This window comes from Gasterosteus aculeatus, chromosome 13 (assembly GCF_964276395.1).
Source record: "Gasterosteus aculeatus chromosome 13, fGasAcu3.hap1.1, whole genome shotgun sequence".
Classification (NCBI taxonomy): Eukaryota; Metazoa; Chordata; class Actinopteri; order Perciformes; family Gasterosteidae; genus Gasterosteus; species Gasterosteus aculeatus.
This window is the reverse complement of record NC_135701.1, coordinates 23,050,382-23,066,107: the sequence shown is the minus strand read 5'-3', so window position 1 is coordinate 23,066,107 and position 15,726 is coordinate 23,050,382. Positions and strand designations below refer to the sequence as shown.

At 50.7% G+C, this 15,726-nt stretch overlaps 1 protein-coding gene across 1 annotated transcript; it reads right to left on the bottom strand.

The window, feature by feature from the left end:
* Positions 1 to 93: 93 nt before the first annotated feature.
* On the bottom strand, positions 94 to 15,692 carry LOC120830680 (disintegrin and metalloproteinase domain-containing protein 9). Its single transcript, XM_078086468.1, has 24 exons — positions 15,006 to 15,692; positions 12,977 to 13,077; positions 12,027 to 12,085; positions 11,637 to 11,715; positions 11,318 to 11,394; positions 10,826 to 11,024; positions 10,041 to 10,106; positions 9,836 to 9,907; positions 9,564 to 9,733; positions 9,076 to 9,157; positions 7,964 to 8,097; positions 7,699 to 7,870; positions 7,475 to 7,567; positions 7,269 to 7,373; positions 7,098 to 7,188; positions 4,263 to 4,368; positions 3,966 to 4,149; positions 3,795 to 3,875; positions 3,585 to 3,690; positions 3,248 to 3,395; positions 2,911 to 3,007; positions 2,799 to 2,828; positions 2,596 to 2,654; positions 94 to 2,398 (listed from the first exon to the last, which is right to left on the bottom strand). Exons 1-24 carry the CDS (start codon positions 15,073 to 15,075, stop codon positions 2,329 to 2,331), a joined length of 2,451 nt encoding a protein of 816 aa, XP_077942594.1. The 5' UTR covers positions 15,076 to 15,692; the 3' UTR covers positions 94 to 2,328.
* Between the last annotated feature and the right edge of the window lie 34 nt (positions 15,693 to 15,726).

Genomic DNA, 15,726 nt, shown 5'->3' with positions numbered 1-15,726 from the left:
AGCTCCGTGTTGTTGTTTTATTAACACGTATAGTATATGCGCACCATAAACACATGTATTCTTTTTACTCTTATTAAATAAACAACTCTCCAGTGACTGAATACAGTTTATTAAATTGTCACATGATGCTGCAGAGCAGATCGATCTCAGCCATCATAACCGCTGCTAAAATAAAATCACAGCAACATATCAGAACCATCACCACAAATACAATGTTTACATTTGTTTATTATAGTAGAAAAGTGGGAAGAGATTCCCAGCGTTGCCATGGTGACAGGTCGGACTGTTCTCAGGGGTTAAACAGGTTTTGCATTAACATGTAGAACTGCTCGTGAAGATGCTGCAGCCCCCCAGGCAGCACACACACACATATGACCTCCGAGCTCGTGACCAGCAGGCTTCAGGTGTGTGATCGCATGTATTCATATGTACATTTTTTATAAATCCCACGTTCAGAGTCGAACCGAGCTGGTTGGTTCCTACTTCAAAAACACAAAATAAACGCGGTCATTTTGCTTGAGGTTTCATAGCTCATTAGTGTTCTGACGTCACGTTTGTAAATTTAGAAAAACGTTGACGCCAAAAAGTTCTTCCTATCTTTATTTCCCGCCGTGTTTTCTATTTTGTGTCATTTTTAGACAGAAGACATATATTCATTCACAAAAAGCTAAACTAGGTTAAATAAAGATTAACTGAGAGAAGAAAATCACTGCACTCCTCAAAGAAGATTCCTGTTAAAAACGATTTAGTGTGTTATATTTATGTAATTTATTTTTACTATATATTGAAATTTAGTTGGACTACTTTCTGCAGCGGATGGATCCTCAGTGCTGGTTTGTGTGTGAGACCAGCTGATTCCTCAGGACATCAGCTGACTTCTCCTTAAAGTGACGCATCAGCAGAAGTGTTCGTAACGCGACGCCCTTCAGCTGCTCCGACCTCCCAGAATAACTCTTCCTCCTCTTCCTCCAGGAGGTGGCATGGAAGCGACCGAAGGGCTCGATGTTCCCCCTGTGAGGGACCTCTTTAAAGTGTAGAGCGAGAGAACCGCACACGAAGGCGCCCGACTGTCAGAACGGATCCACTGACTAAATGGAATCTCCCGGTGACACGAAGAGCCGGTCAAAAACCAGTAAAGTGAGGCTTAAAAAACAGAGGGGGCGTGTCCTGTGAGCATTTAGGCCCCACCTCCCTTAGAACTAATTAGTTCATTAAAACTGAAACACTGAGGACAATCGAAACAATGACATCATCATTGGTGCAGAGCCCGAAGGAACAGTAAACAACTGTTTGTTTACGTTTTGTTAGCTTCTGTATCTCAAACTGTTATTGCCTCTTCTGTGGTATTTGAGTCTCTTTCGCCGCCTACTGGCCGGTGTACGTGTGGACGAGGCCTGAGGTATCCTCAGGAGACACTGAAGTGTTAGCGTAGCTTCACTGTTGACAAACATCAACGTACCATTCGGATCCAGAACAGAAAGTAAGAACCTAGACGAGCACGGCTCTGATTTCTACAATTCCGGGAATTGGAGATGGAGGCGCGCATTACGTTCTGCCGCTCACCAGTGCTTCAGAGACAGAAAACAGAGAAGGGTTCAAGTGTAAGCTCCGCCTCCAGGGACCTGTGTGTCATCAAACCGGCCAATCAGAGCACGTGATTGGCAGCTAGCCAGACCACATCGTCTGATTAATCGTTCAAATTTGAGCAATAAAAGACCATAGGGCGCTAAATATAGTGGTTACATTTTTACATTCAAAAAGGTGGACAGTAATAATAATATGAAGTTCCAACACGAAGCTAGCATGGTAGCATTGCCCTGGTTTCCTCCTCAAGCCGACGGAATTCTCATATTTCATTTTGTATTCTTGCAGAAAATAATGTCCTACGCAAAGACACGTTCGTTCGACATCATTTTCCCAAGTCAACACGGCTTTTATGAATCTTGAAGCGTGAATACAATCTGCAGACGTGAAAAGCGAATGCGTAGCTGCTTCTCTCTGAAATCACTGACCTGACAGTCTGAACTGTGAGAAGCTCTGCTGTTCATTAGCTACCGCTTGCGAGCTGGTTAAAGTCAATGTGATTATTAGTTAGAATGCACATCACCTGAGCAGATTAAACTACATATAAAGAAAGAAGGTCTGCAGCGGCTTCCTGTCCCGGTCCGACTGGGACCAGTTTCTGGCGAGCGGTCGGCCTTCGTGCGGCGGTCCAGGGCTGCTGTCGGACATTCTGCCATAGCCGGCTCGCGCTGGGTTTCAGACTGAGGAGGAGATGCAAAGGAGGCCGGTGTCGCCCAGGTGGGGTGGACGGGGCCCATCGATTGGTTAAACAGGTGGAGCGGGGGCGGGTCTTTGCGGCACCAGAGGATGAGATGCAACAGAAAGTTTTGGTTTACTGAAAAATAAAAGAGAAGTCAACAATCATAACTGCTCCACACAACATTTCCACTCTCTTCAAAAAGCAACATTCAACGTGGTATTTCGCTGGATTAGTGGGATGATTTAGCTTCTCCAGTTAGCGTTGAGGTCACTTAGACTTCTCGGCTCGTTGGACCAGTTCAGGTTGTAGGGAGACGAAGATATGGGTCTTACTGAGGAGGAGGAGGAGGCCTCAGCGCGTAGGAGGACGCCGTCCTGCTGGTCTCCACCACCTGATGGACACACGTCTCGTTAGCTTAAATGTTAACGCTGTCACTGTGCAGTGAGTACGACTGTGAGGTACTTGTACTACAGATTCCGGTAGCAGTAGTACTACTACTGAAGAAGTATTACAGGGTGAGTTGTAAGTATTTTACCTCCTGCGGTGGCAGTAGCTGAGCGTTGTGCTTCATGTAGGGAGAAGAGAAGATGTTAGGACTCGTACTGATGACATCAGCAACGCGCGCTGCCCGTCAACAGAACACTCACCCCGTCCTTCACGATGTTGTTGCCGTGAGTGACAGGTGGAGGCGGAGCTCTGGGAGGCGGTCCTCTGCTGGGATTGGCTGACGTTGCGGCATCGGCCCTGGACACAGGAAGTGACATCGGCTCAGCGGGGGGGAGGGGAGTCGGAAATGAGAGAGAATTCCGACGTGGACTTTGTTTTTGAATGTAAAAAGAGTCCTCGAAGGCAGCACAGGGGACAGTGAAGAACAGAGGGTCTTCGAACGCAGCACAGAGGACCGTCACAGATAGAAGCCTCCAGGATGTGGAGGCGAGGCAGCAGGGAACACGTGAAGTCAGCTGAGTTCTATCCGTCACTCACTGGTATCCCTGAGACCTCTTCCTGCGGCGCAGCCCGAGGCGACGCAGCAGCTCGTCCTTGCGCAGGAAAACAAACGCACCCAGAGCGAGAAGAGGAAGGACGAGGAAGAAGAAGACGAGCAGACCGTCTCTGACAGACGTATCGTTTTCTGAGGAGGACAGACGGAGAGATTACGTCAACAGGAAGTATTCACATTACAGCCGTAACCTTAACGAGTATCAGCTAGAAGTGACACGTTTAAATGAATCATTTAGCGTAAATCAAGAAACCTAAGACGAGTTAGCATTGATGAGTTAGCATTAGTAAGCTAATGTGAGATTAAATTAAAGGAAGGTACCGTTCCAGGTGGGACCGCTGTCCACGCTTCCTCCGTAACCTTTGACCTCACAGAAAGGTGCAGCCCAGCCGTCATCACAGTGACAGTTTCTGTTACTGTTACACACCTGAGAGACAGACGGGCAGACGGGTCAGTGTGTGTGACCTGAGGGACAGACGGGTGGACAGACAAGTCAGCGTGGGAAACGCCTGAGGGACAGACATGTCTCACCCCGTGTCCGTGACACTTTTTCTCCACGTCACAGTCGTAGTTCAGCGCATCGACGCTGCTGCACTCAAAGTTCACGCAGACCTGAACGCCACAGGAGGAGAGACGAGCGTCAACGCGACGGACGTGATTAGGACCCGCCCCTTGCGGCGTGGGAGCGCTCTGCTTGCTCACCTTGTTGTCTCCACACTTGCTGCCCTCGTTCACCATGCCCGGATCGGGGACGTCCGACCCCAGCATGAAGTCCACGCCGTAACACTTGCCCCCTGCGATCGGCGTGCTGATGATTGACGGTTCGATGCCGAACACCGTCACCGCCTGGACGTTGGAGCATTGCAGCTTCCCACACAGAGCGTTTCTATGGAGACGGAGCAGCGTCATGAGGACTAACATAAATACTTTAAACATCAACAGCGGTCTGGGATGCAGTGTCACACAAATTAAACGGTGAGACGTCACGCGTGTGCGTACCTGCTCTCACACTTCTTGTAGCCGTAGTTGTGGTAGCCACAGTTGCCAAAACGATCTCCTTTACTGTTGACGTCTTTGAAACAGATTTCAGGAGCTGCTTTGGCCTCTGAGGAAAAGGAGGAGGAAGGAGACGGTGAGACAGACTAGACCCAGGGTGAGAATGAGACGTGGACCAGGGTGAGACTGAGACTAGACCCAGGGTGAGACTGAGACGTGGACCCAGGGTGAGACTGAGACTAGACCCAGGGTGAGAATGAGACGTGGACCAGGGTGAGAATGAGACTAGACCCAGGGTGAGACTGAGACTAGACCCAGGGTGAGAATGAGACGTGGACCAGGGTGAGACTGAGACGTGGACCCAGGGTGAGACTGAGACTAGACCCAGGGTGAGAATGAGACGTGGACCAGGGTGAGAATGAGACTAGACCCAGGGTGAGACTGAGACTAGACCCAGGGTGAGAATGAGACGTGGACCAGGGTGAGAATAAGACGTGGACCAGGGTGAGACTGAGACGTGGACCAGGGTGAGACTGAGACGTGGACCAGGGTGAGAATAAGACGTGGACCAGGGTGAGAATAAGACGTGGACCAGGGTGAGACTGAGACGTGGACCAGGGTGAGACTGAGACGTGGACCAGGGTGAGAATGAGACTAGACCCAGGGTGAGAATGAGACTAGACCCAGGGTGAGAATGAGACGTGGACCAGGGTGAGAATGAGACGTGGACCAGGGTGAGACTGAGACGTGGACCAGGGTGAGACTGAGACGTGGACCAGGGTGAGACTGAGACTAGACCCAGGGTGAGACTGAGACTAGACCCAGGGTGAGACTGAGACTAGACCCAGGGTGAGACTGAGATGTGGACCCGGGTGAGACTGAGACGTGGACCCAGGGTGAGAATGAGACTAGACCCAGGGTGAGAATGAGACTAGACCCAGGGTGAGAATGAGACTAGACCCAGGGTGAGAATGAGACGTGGACCAGGGTGAGAATGAGACGTGGACCAGGGTGAGAATGAGACGTGGACCAGGGTGAGAATGAGACTAGACCCAGGGTGAGAATGAGACGTGGACCCAGGGTGAGAATGAGACGTGGACCAGGGTGAGAATGAGACGTGGACCAGGGTGAGAATGAGACGTGGACCAGGGTGAGAATGAGACGTGGACCAGGGTGAGAATGAGACGTGGACCAGGGTGAGAATGAGACTAGACCCAGGGTGAGACAGACTAGACCCAGGGTGAGAATGAGACGTGGACCAGCGTGAGAATGAGACGTGGACCAGGGTGAGAATGAGACTAGACCCAGGGTGAGACTGAGACTAGACCCAGGGTGAGAATGAGACGTGGACCAGGGTGAGACTGAGACTAGACCCAGGGTGAGAATGAGACGTGGACCCAGGGTGAGAATGAGACGTGGACCAGGGTGAGAATGAGACGTGGACCAGGGTGAGAATGAGACTAGACCCAGGGTGAGAATGAGACTAGACCCAGGGTGAGAATGAGACGTGGACCAGGGTGAGAATGAGACGTGGACCAGGGTGAGAATGAGACTAGACCCAGGGTGAGAATGAGACTAGACCCAGGGTGAGAATGAGACGTGGACCCAGGGTGAGAATGAGACGTGGACCCAGGGTGAGAATGAGACGTGGACCCAGGGTGAGAATGAGACGTGGACCCAGGGTGAGACTGAGACTAGACCCAGGGTGAGACTGAGACTAGACCCAGGGTGAGACTGAGACGTGGACCCAGGGTGAGAATGAGACGTGGACCCAGGGTGAGAATGAGACTAGACCCAGGGTGAGACTGAGACGTGGACCAGGGTGAGACTGAGACTAGACCCAGGGTGAGAATGAGACGTGGACCCAGGGTGAGAATGAGACGTGGACCAGGGTGAGACTGAGACTAGACCCAGGGTGAGAATGAGACGTGGACCAGGGTGAGAATGAGACGTGGACCAGGGTGAGAATGAGACTAGACCCAGGGTGAGACTGAGACGTGGACCAGGGTGAGAATGAGACTAGACCCAGGGTGAGACTGAGACGTGGACCCAGGGTGAGAATGAGACTAGACCCAGGGTGAGAATGAGACTAGACCCAGGGTGAGAATGAGACTAGACCCAGGGTGAGAATGAGACGTGGACCAGGGTGAGACTGAGACTAGACCCAGGGTGAGACTGAGACTAGACCCAGGGTGAGACTGAGACTAGACCCAGGGTGAGAATGAGACGTGGACCCAGGGTGAGAATGAGACGTGGACCCAGGGTGAGAATGAGACGTGGACCCAGGGTGAGAATGAGACGTGGACCCAGGGTGAGAATGAGACGTGGACCAGGGTGAGAATGAGACTAGACCCAGGGTGAGAATGAGACTAGACCCAGGGTGAGAATGAGACTAGACCCAGGGTGAGAATGAGACGTGGACCCAGGGTGAGAATGAGACGTGGACCCAGGGTGAGAATGAGACGTGGACCAGGGTGAGAATGAGACGTGGACCCAGGGTGAGAATGAGACGTGGACCCAGGGTGAGAATGAGACGAGACCCAGGGTGAGAATGAGACTAGACCCAGGGTGAGAATGAGACTAGACCCAGGGTGAGAATGAGACTAGACCCAGGGTGAGAATGAGACGTGGACCAGGGTGAGAATGAGACGTGGACCAGGGTGAGAATGAGACGTGGACCAGGGTGAGAATGAGACGTGGACCCAGGGTGAGAATGAGACTAGACCCAGGGTGAGAATGAGACTAGACCCAGGGTGAGAATGAGACTAGACCCAGGGTGAGAATGAGACTAGACCCAGGGTGAGACTGAGACGTGGATAAACAGATTGGTGAACTTACTGGATCCAAAGATGGCCTGACACTGTCCATCGTAGTGCTGACACTTTCCGTTATAGCAGAAGGCCTGATGTGTCCTACAGGGATGACCATTCTGGTGAAGGACATGGAGGTGAGACGGTTATAGCACAATAAAGAGACACGGGGGGGCAGACAAAATATCTCCAGTCTCACCTGGATGAAGACGTCAATCTGACAGAGGGACGAGGACCCGTTACAGTACTCAGGTAGATCACACTCATCGGTACTGGCCCGACACACCGACCCACCTGGCAGGTACTACACACACACACACACACACACACACACACACACTTATATAATATACACATAAAAAGGACATTTCCTGTGATAATAATCCGTGGTTTGGATCAGGTCACCTGACATTTGTAGCAGCACTCTCCATATGCACACTGAGCTCCGGGCCTCAGTTTACAGGTGTGGTACTCACAGCAGGGGTCCTCCTCACACTCCTGGGACACACACACACACACCATAGGATTTGCTGCAGAACCCGATTGAGAATGTTTGAAGGTCTCCATCAGCGTCACATTAACACAGTAAAGCTCATCAGAACATCAGGGTTACATGTACACAGACGCACCTTCTGGGTGCCACAGTCACACTCCTCCCCCACGTCCACCAGCCGGTTCCCACAGGAGGGGGCGCTGTAGGCCTCGTCGGGCCGGGGGACGTTCAGGAGACACGAGCCCCCCGTCAGCAGCATCATCTTCTCAAAGTCATCGGCACTGCAGCTGCTGAAGTTGATGGAGCCTCTGGGAGGAGGTGGGGGGTGTGTACATACATTACATACATGTGTGTGATGTGTATATATACAGTGTGACTGTGTGTGACTGTGTGTGTCCTACGTGGCTCCAGAGTTCATGATGCAGGCCTTCACTGAACAGGAACACGATCGCCCGTCATCGTGGTTCATCCCGAGATTATGACCCAGCTCATGAGCAACGATGGAGGCAAAGGAGGCAATGTTGTTGCCGATGAACTGGGGACGGAGACAGACAGATGGAGGTGGAAGGAGAGGGACAGGGTAAACTAAGTCTTCTGCTTACATCTCACTAGATCTGTCGCAATATGCGATAAAATGACACATCGCACTCTGACATCGCCTGCAATCATTGTTGGTGCTGCGATATTCAAATGAACGTCATTGAACATGAACATTGAAGTTGATCCTCTGTCCCTTTTGAAAGGGGGCGGGGCTTATGCAGCGCGCACACAGCGACATCGACAGGTGAACCCAACTAAGCTAACTACGCTAACTACGCTAACCTCTCACCCAAAACAACGACCGTCCACCGGCCTTTAACCTGAACTACTGTCGCTTCCTCCGGACCGCCCCGTCGCCCCGTCGCCCCTTCGGGCGGGAGGACCCCGTCCTGCGGTCCCCCCGGGCCGGCCGATTGTTGCGTCTCTCCCTGCGGCCCCGTAGCGTTAAACCTCCCGCCTGCCGCGCCGTCTTTCCGCTGGACACATTTTCTCGAGCCCGACCGATGCTTCGCCCGCTCCGTGTCTCTTGCACTTATTATTTTGTATTTATATTGGAGATATTGTTCACATTCAGATTCTAATGTCTAATCTATTCTGACAAATAAAACGTTGTTTGAAATATCGTACTTTATTTCTATGCTATTATATTATTACGTTATCAGTGGCATAAGATGGTCTGAAAATTGCAATAAAATCGCATATCGGAATAAATGTTGGTGCAATAATCACATAACACAACCGTGATGTGGTGACAGCTCTACATGTCATAAACATATTTCTAGCTTCAGTCAGACTTTTTCAGTGAATGAGTGAATCTTCTTGACGTTTTAAATATCTGAACACTCGCGCTATTTAACTTTGTCTCTGTGGCCTCTGAAGCTTAAATTCACAGATTTCTCCATTTGACTTGAATGCAGCGCTTGTGAGGAGACAGACAGATGAGTGAGCCAAAGAGAAGACAGCAGCAGCATACCGCGTTGATCCCGCCCCCGTGGCTCCTGGAACAGACAGTGGAGACGAAAGCCATTCCTGCTGTTGCCCCAAAACTCTTCTTCCTGTAACAACACCGTCATTACTATCATCATCATCATCACCACCTCCATCACCACCATCATCACCTCCACCATCACCATCATCACCAGTCATCATCATCACCACCACCACCACAATCATCATCCTCACCATCACCACCATCATCACCACCACCACAATCATCATCATCATCACCATCATCATCATCACCATCATCATCATCACCACCTCCATCACCACCATCATCATCACCACCACCTCCATCACCACCATCATCATCATCATCACCATCATCACCACCGCCACAATCATCATCATCATCATCACCACCACCATCATCACCGTCATCATCATCATCACCACCATTACAATCACCATCATCACCAACATCACCATCATCATCACCACCGGTTGTGTGTGTGCGCTCACAGGATGAGTTGTGCTGAGTCATGGCGCCGGCGGGGAACGAGCTCCTTCTCCCTCCACTGGGTGAAGCGACTCAGCACCTCCCCGGCTCCTCCGTCGGTGCTGATCTGGTTCTGCTGAGTCCAGATCTCCAGACCAACCAGGACCACGCGCACGTTCAACTGCTTGTAGATCTGAACACACACACGGTGTGTTTACAAGGTGGCGTTAGTACATATGGTGTGTGTACTAGTACACACAGTGGTACTAGTACTCTAAATACAGTGTGTACTCACGCTGTCCACGAAGTTGGCTAGATGAACCATCTCGTCCCTCACAGCCGTCTCGTTCTTGTTCAAGTAATTATACTGAAGAGAAGAAAACACAGAATCAGGGAATAAAATGTTGTATTTTATCGTCCTTTCTAATGCTGTAAAAACACCAATGATGTCATTCTGATGAGTGTGTGTGTGTGTGTGTGTGTGTGTGTGTGTGTGTTACCCGGTCATTGTCCACCACCAGCAGCAGCTCCACGTAGTGAGTCTGATGGAGAACTGCTCGCTTCATCTGCAACACCACAACAAGTCCCTCCATGACGACACAACATCACACATCGCACACCGGGGGGCTGCACGCGGGCGACACCGGGGGGCTGCACGCGGTCGACAAGGGGGGGCTGCACGTGGTCGACATGGGGGGGCTGCACGCGGTCGACAAGGGGGGGCTGCACGTGGTCGACATGGGGGGGCTGCACGCGGTCGACAAGGGGGGGCTGCACGTGGTCGACATGGGGGGGCTGCACGCGGGCGACATGGGGGGGCTGCACGCGGTCGACAAGGGGGGCTGCACGCGGTCGACATGGGGGGGCTGCACGCGGTCGACAAGGGGGGGCTGCACGTGGTCGACATGGGGGGGCTGCACGCGGTCGACATGGGGGGGCTGCACGCGGTCGACAAGGGGGGCTGCACGCGGTCGACATGGGGGGGCTGCACGCGGTCGACAAGGGGGGCTGCACGCGGTCGACAAGGGGGGGCTGCACGCGGTCGAAGTGATCAATTAGCTGATTAATGGTTTGTTTCTTTGTTGACGCCACCTTGTGTGGGTGTGTGTGTGATTGTGTGTGTGTGGGTGTGTATGTGTGTGTGTGTGTGTGGGTGTGTATGTGTGTGTGTGTGATTGTGTGGGTGTGTGTGTGATATTGTGTGTGTGAGATTGTGCGTGTGTGTGTGTGTGTGTGAGATTGTGCGTGTGTGTGTGTGATATTGTGCGTGTGTGTGTGCACCCACCCTGCTGGGCCCTCGGCGGTGGATCTCCTCCGGCTTGTACCCGATGGCGTTGCGGTCTTGGCCGTGCTCTGCGTCATGTGGGGTGCCACACCCCCGGGGTTGTGATGTCACATCCTGGAGGCGGTAGACCAGGTGCTGGTCGGGGGAGGAGCCCAACGGCTCGATGCCGTAGCTGTTGTCAGCAAGATGCATCACTCCTCTGAAGGACGGAGGAGTGGACGTTGTAGTGACGTAGTTAGACTGTCATCTGGTTTCTATCAACAAGTTAACAGGAAGTGACCATATAGAGACGCCGTGCCTGTCAATCAGCATGTAGCCCCGCCCTAAAGCAGCTCACGCTTTATGGTCTGTTTGACTCTAAATGGACCATAATTCACTAAATGAATTCTTTTTATGTGAGAAATCACACACACGCTCGTCCCTCTGAAGGACAAAGTCAGCTCCCTGTGAGACGGCTCAGTGCGTGCGTGTGCGTGTGCGTGTGTCACAGACCTGAGGCCGTTGCAGATGCTCATAGCGACAGCAGAACCCTCCATGTCCTGAACGGAGCCCAGATAGTGACAGTGGTCCTGCAGCACAACAACACATTAGTTACACTAATGGAAGTGTTTAAGTTAATGAGTCTGCAGCTTTAAACGTGTTAATTAATTAATTTACTCGACATGAAGCTTTACACCGAACGTCTGTCTGGAGCTTTTCTTTGGCTACTCTCTGATTTCTGCTGTCGTTCTCTCCTAAATCTCCACTTCCTGTTTAGACTCTTCGCTGAGGCTCTGGTTGGTCAGAAGGTGTGTGTGTGTGTGTGTGTTACCTGTACAGGGGGTCTGGAGGTGATCAGGGACCCGTTCTGACTGTAGGAGAACACGGTGAAGTCTGCAGGAAGCAGCCACCTGAAACAACAACAACAACAACATGTAACGTCCTTCCTGTCTGTAGAATGCATCCTACAAAATAAGAGCCCCAATAAGTGACAAGCTGAGGTCCACATAACGTCGTCCTTTAGAGGGACGTTTATCTTTATTTAGACTTTAAACGTTATCACAGGAAGCTGAACTCCGAGCTCACAACTTCTACTGAGGACCCGAGAGAAAGATTAGATTCTATAGATGTTCCTCATTCATTGTTTGGATACAAACAGTCAGTTGGTTCTAAATAAACATCCATTGAGAGAATCAGTCAGTAACATAAAATCAGATCTTACTCGTTTCTCTCCAGATGAACTATGTGATCATTTCCATCCACACTGATGCTGTAAGAGACCTGAAGAAAGAGAGTATCTGTTAATCTGTGATGATCTGAGCAGGATCTGGTTCTTCACGTGTTAAAGCTCAAGTCTCTGAGGAAATGACTTGAGTTTATGGTCTCAGTCTCTAGTTTAAAGTCTCTTAAATACAGCATGATGCTCATTTAGCAAATGATGGTCCATTCACAGTCAAACAGACCGTGAAGCAGAGGACGCTTTAGGGCGGGGCTACATGCTGATTGACAGGTCTCTACCTCGCCTCATTTCGTTCCTCAGACGGCTACGAAAACTTTGATGGTGATGGACGAAGAGGAAATCCAACATTTGTTCCCAGTGAGATTTCACTTCCTGTTCAGGCCTGAAGAGGAAGTGAAACGTGTCTCCACTTAACCTCCCAGACGGATCCACGACACAACATGTGACCCTGCTGCGCCCACGATGGAATAACACAAGATTGACGGCAAGCCGCTCCTCTCTGTTTCAAGTGTTTATGCTAAGCTAAGCTAACAAGCAGCTGGAAGTGGCTTCATCAAATATTTGTGTCCATTATTGACCTCTAACGTCTGCTATGGGTTAGTTTCAAAATAAAGGAATAAAAGGTGATTATTACAGCTTAATGTGAAAAGTGACGGTGGAACATGAGAGTCAGTCAGTGGGGGTCCGGCTCGGTTGATGAGGTCTTGGTCCTGATCCATCAGGAGGGGCACAAACAGATTTTGTCCGGGGTTAAATATTTTTAATAACTTTAACTTCATTCTCTTATTTTAAACTAACCCATAGCATTTTATTTTATTTTATTCCTCGTGCACAAACAACAGAAAACGAAGCGCACCGAAGCACCGATCGTCGGCCACGTCAACTATTTGTCTAAATACGTAATTGTTTGCAAAAGGTCACAGTGGAGTTACCTGATTGGGTAGTCTACCGGCTGTGTCCCGCCTCAGCCGGCCTCCCATTGGTCGAGGGACAGTCAGCTGATAGGAGGAGAGGTGTTCTGTCTGCTGAGAGTCTGCAGGAGGAAAAAACACTAAAGTTCAGTGGTACGTGATGATCACACGCCGCCTCCCCGTCAGGAGGCACACAGGTAACCATGACAACGGACTTCACAAAGCGGACCACGTTTCTGGTTCTACTCCTGGAATCCGGCCCAGACGGGTTCATGAGAGTTTGTGGGACCAAGTCCTTGTTTTACAGGTCAGGGATCAGGAAACATTTATTGCCGAAATATGTCAAACATACAAGGAATTTGTCGTGGTGGTTGGTGCGCGACAGTAGTAAAAAGTCTTTGCTAACCAGAGAGACAGACGGGTCAGAGAGACAGACGGGCCAGAGAGACAGACGGGCCAGAGAGACAGACGGGCCAGAGAGTCAGACGGGCCAGAGAGACAGACGGGCCAGAGAGACAGACGGGCCAGAGAGACAGACGGGTCAGAGAGACAGACGGGCCAGAGAGACAGACGGGTCAGAGAGACAGACGGGCCAGAGAGACAGACGGGTCAGAGAGACAGACGGGCCAGAGAGTTTGTCGGTAAGTGGATGAGCTGATTTGTTCAGTCAGAAGAAAAAAACAGAGTGAGTCATCGTTCAGGGAAACAGGGTGTGTCTGTAAGACACACACACAGAGACACACACACACACACACACACAGACACACACTACAGACACACACTGGCTATCGGGCTGCAGAGTTAAACAGTGTTGACTTCCTTTCAGTGTCGGAGCTGCTGAGAGCAAAGCGGCTTAAGACGTAAAGACAGACACACACACACAGTGTGTAAGTTGTGTCGATGTAATGGTGGAAGGAGGTCTGTGAAGACATCAGGACCACAGAGAGCCTTCACATCTCCAGACTAAAGACACACCTCTTCAGACTCTACCTCCACTAACACACTAACTAACTGCAGCACTTACATTGGACTTATAATGGTTCTTATCTACAGCAAGTTGTACATTGGCTTATTTGAGGAAATTTCACTTCCCGGTTTCTTGTTCTTCTGAGTTTGAGTCCTTATGGTTAAATGTTCTCATTGTAAGTCGCTTTGGATAAAAGCGTCAGATAAATGAGATGTGATGTAAAGCTGAAGGTTCAGTGAAAAAGAACAAGTTGACACAACGTCATCTTGTTTGTTTTACGACACAGAATACAACTTCTAAGCTTCATGGTCTAGTAGAAACTTGTCAATCAGCGTGTAGCCCCGCCCTAAAGCGTCCCCTGCTTTATGGTCTGTGTGACTCTAAATGGACCATAATTCACTAAATGAACATCATGTTGTGTTGAAGAAGACTTGAAACTAGAGACTGAGACATAAACTCATGTTTACAATGTTTACTGAGGGAATAAATCAAGAGAGAAGAAGAGTCATTTCCTCATAGACGTCTATGGGAGCAGAGGAGTCGCCCCCTGCTGGTCACTACAGAGAAGTAGAGTCATTTCCTCATAGACGTCTATGGGAGCAGAGGAGTCGCCCCCTGCTGGTCACTACAGAGAAGTAGAGTCATTTCCTCATAGACGTCTATGGGAGCAGAGGAGTCGCCCCCTGCTGGTCACTACAGAGAAGTAGAGTCATTTCCTCATAGACGTCTATGGGAGCAGAGGAGTCGCCCCCTGCTGGTCACTACAGAGAAGTAGAGTCATTTCCTCATAGACGTCTATGGGAGCAGAGGAGTCGCCCCCTGCTGGTCACTACAGAGAAGTAGAGTCATTTCCTCATAGACGTCTATGGGAGCAGAGGAGTCGCCCCCTGCTGGTCACTGCAGAGAAGTAGAGTCATTTCCTCATAGACGTCTATGGGAGCAGAGGAGTCGCCCCCTGCTGGTCACTACACAGAATGCAGCTTTAACTAATTTAATGAAGAGCCAGAGGTTGATGACTGTGTACTGCACAGTAGTACTACAAGGTACTACAGAGTAGTAGCAGAGAGTACTCTTCCTCCTCACCTCTGCCGAGTGTGTTTCCGCTCATCAGCAGCAGACAGAAGACCTCCAGCAGCTCCACTCTGCCTCCCATCTTCTCCTTCTTCTTCTTCTCCTTCTCCTTCTCCTCTGTAGATGTCACCGGCTCACGCTGCTTGTTGGAATAATACCGACTGTACTTTTGCAGATTGTAACTTCTTCTTCCCGCCGTCTCCCCCCGCAGAGCCTCATGCCAAACAACCCTGAAAGCCTTTCTTCCTCGGCCGAGCCATTCCGGTCACCTCGGCCAGCGGGGTTTCAAATGTAGCTTAGCTTAGCTTAGCTACCGGTCGAATCCAGAATGTCTCCCGTTGGAGTTCCAGCGGTTAAATCCGTAAATCGAGACACCGGCTGTGGGTGAAGCGTCTCTTCTGCCGTCCGGCTCCGGTAAATCGCGTCCTCACCGAGCGGAGCAGATATTTCGCTCCTCGTAAACTCGCTGCGGTCAACTCGGCCGACGCTTGACTTTTAGTGCACGTGTATGCTGACATTTACGGTATTAAACACGTAACCGGAAGAGGGTATTTAAATAGCAAATTCCGGACAATGACGGAACTATGTGAGACAACTCGTGACGGCCTCCGCGTGGGAGTGATGCCTCTCTGGTAGAAACATCGTTGTCTTTAAGTTGATTGCAGGCGTGGGGCACCCGGAAGTGGCCTGACCAGGACTACACGGCCGGCTCTGCACTGCAACGCACACCCTG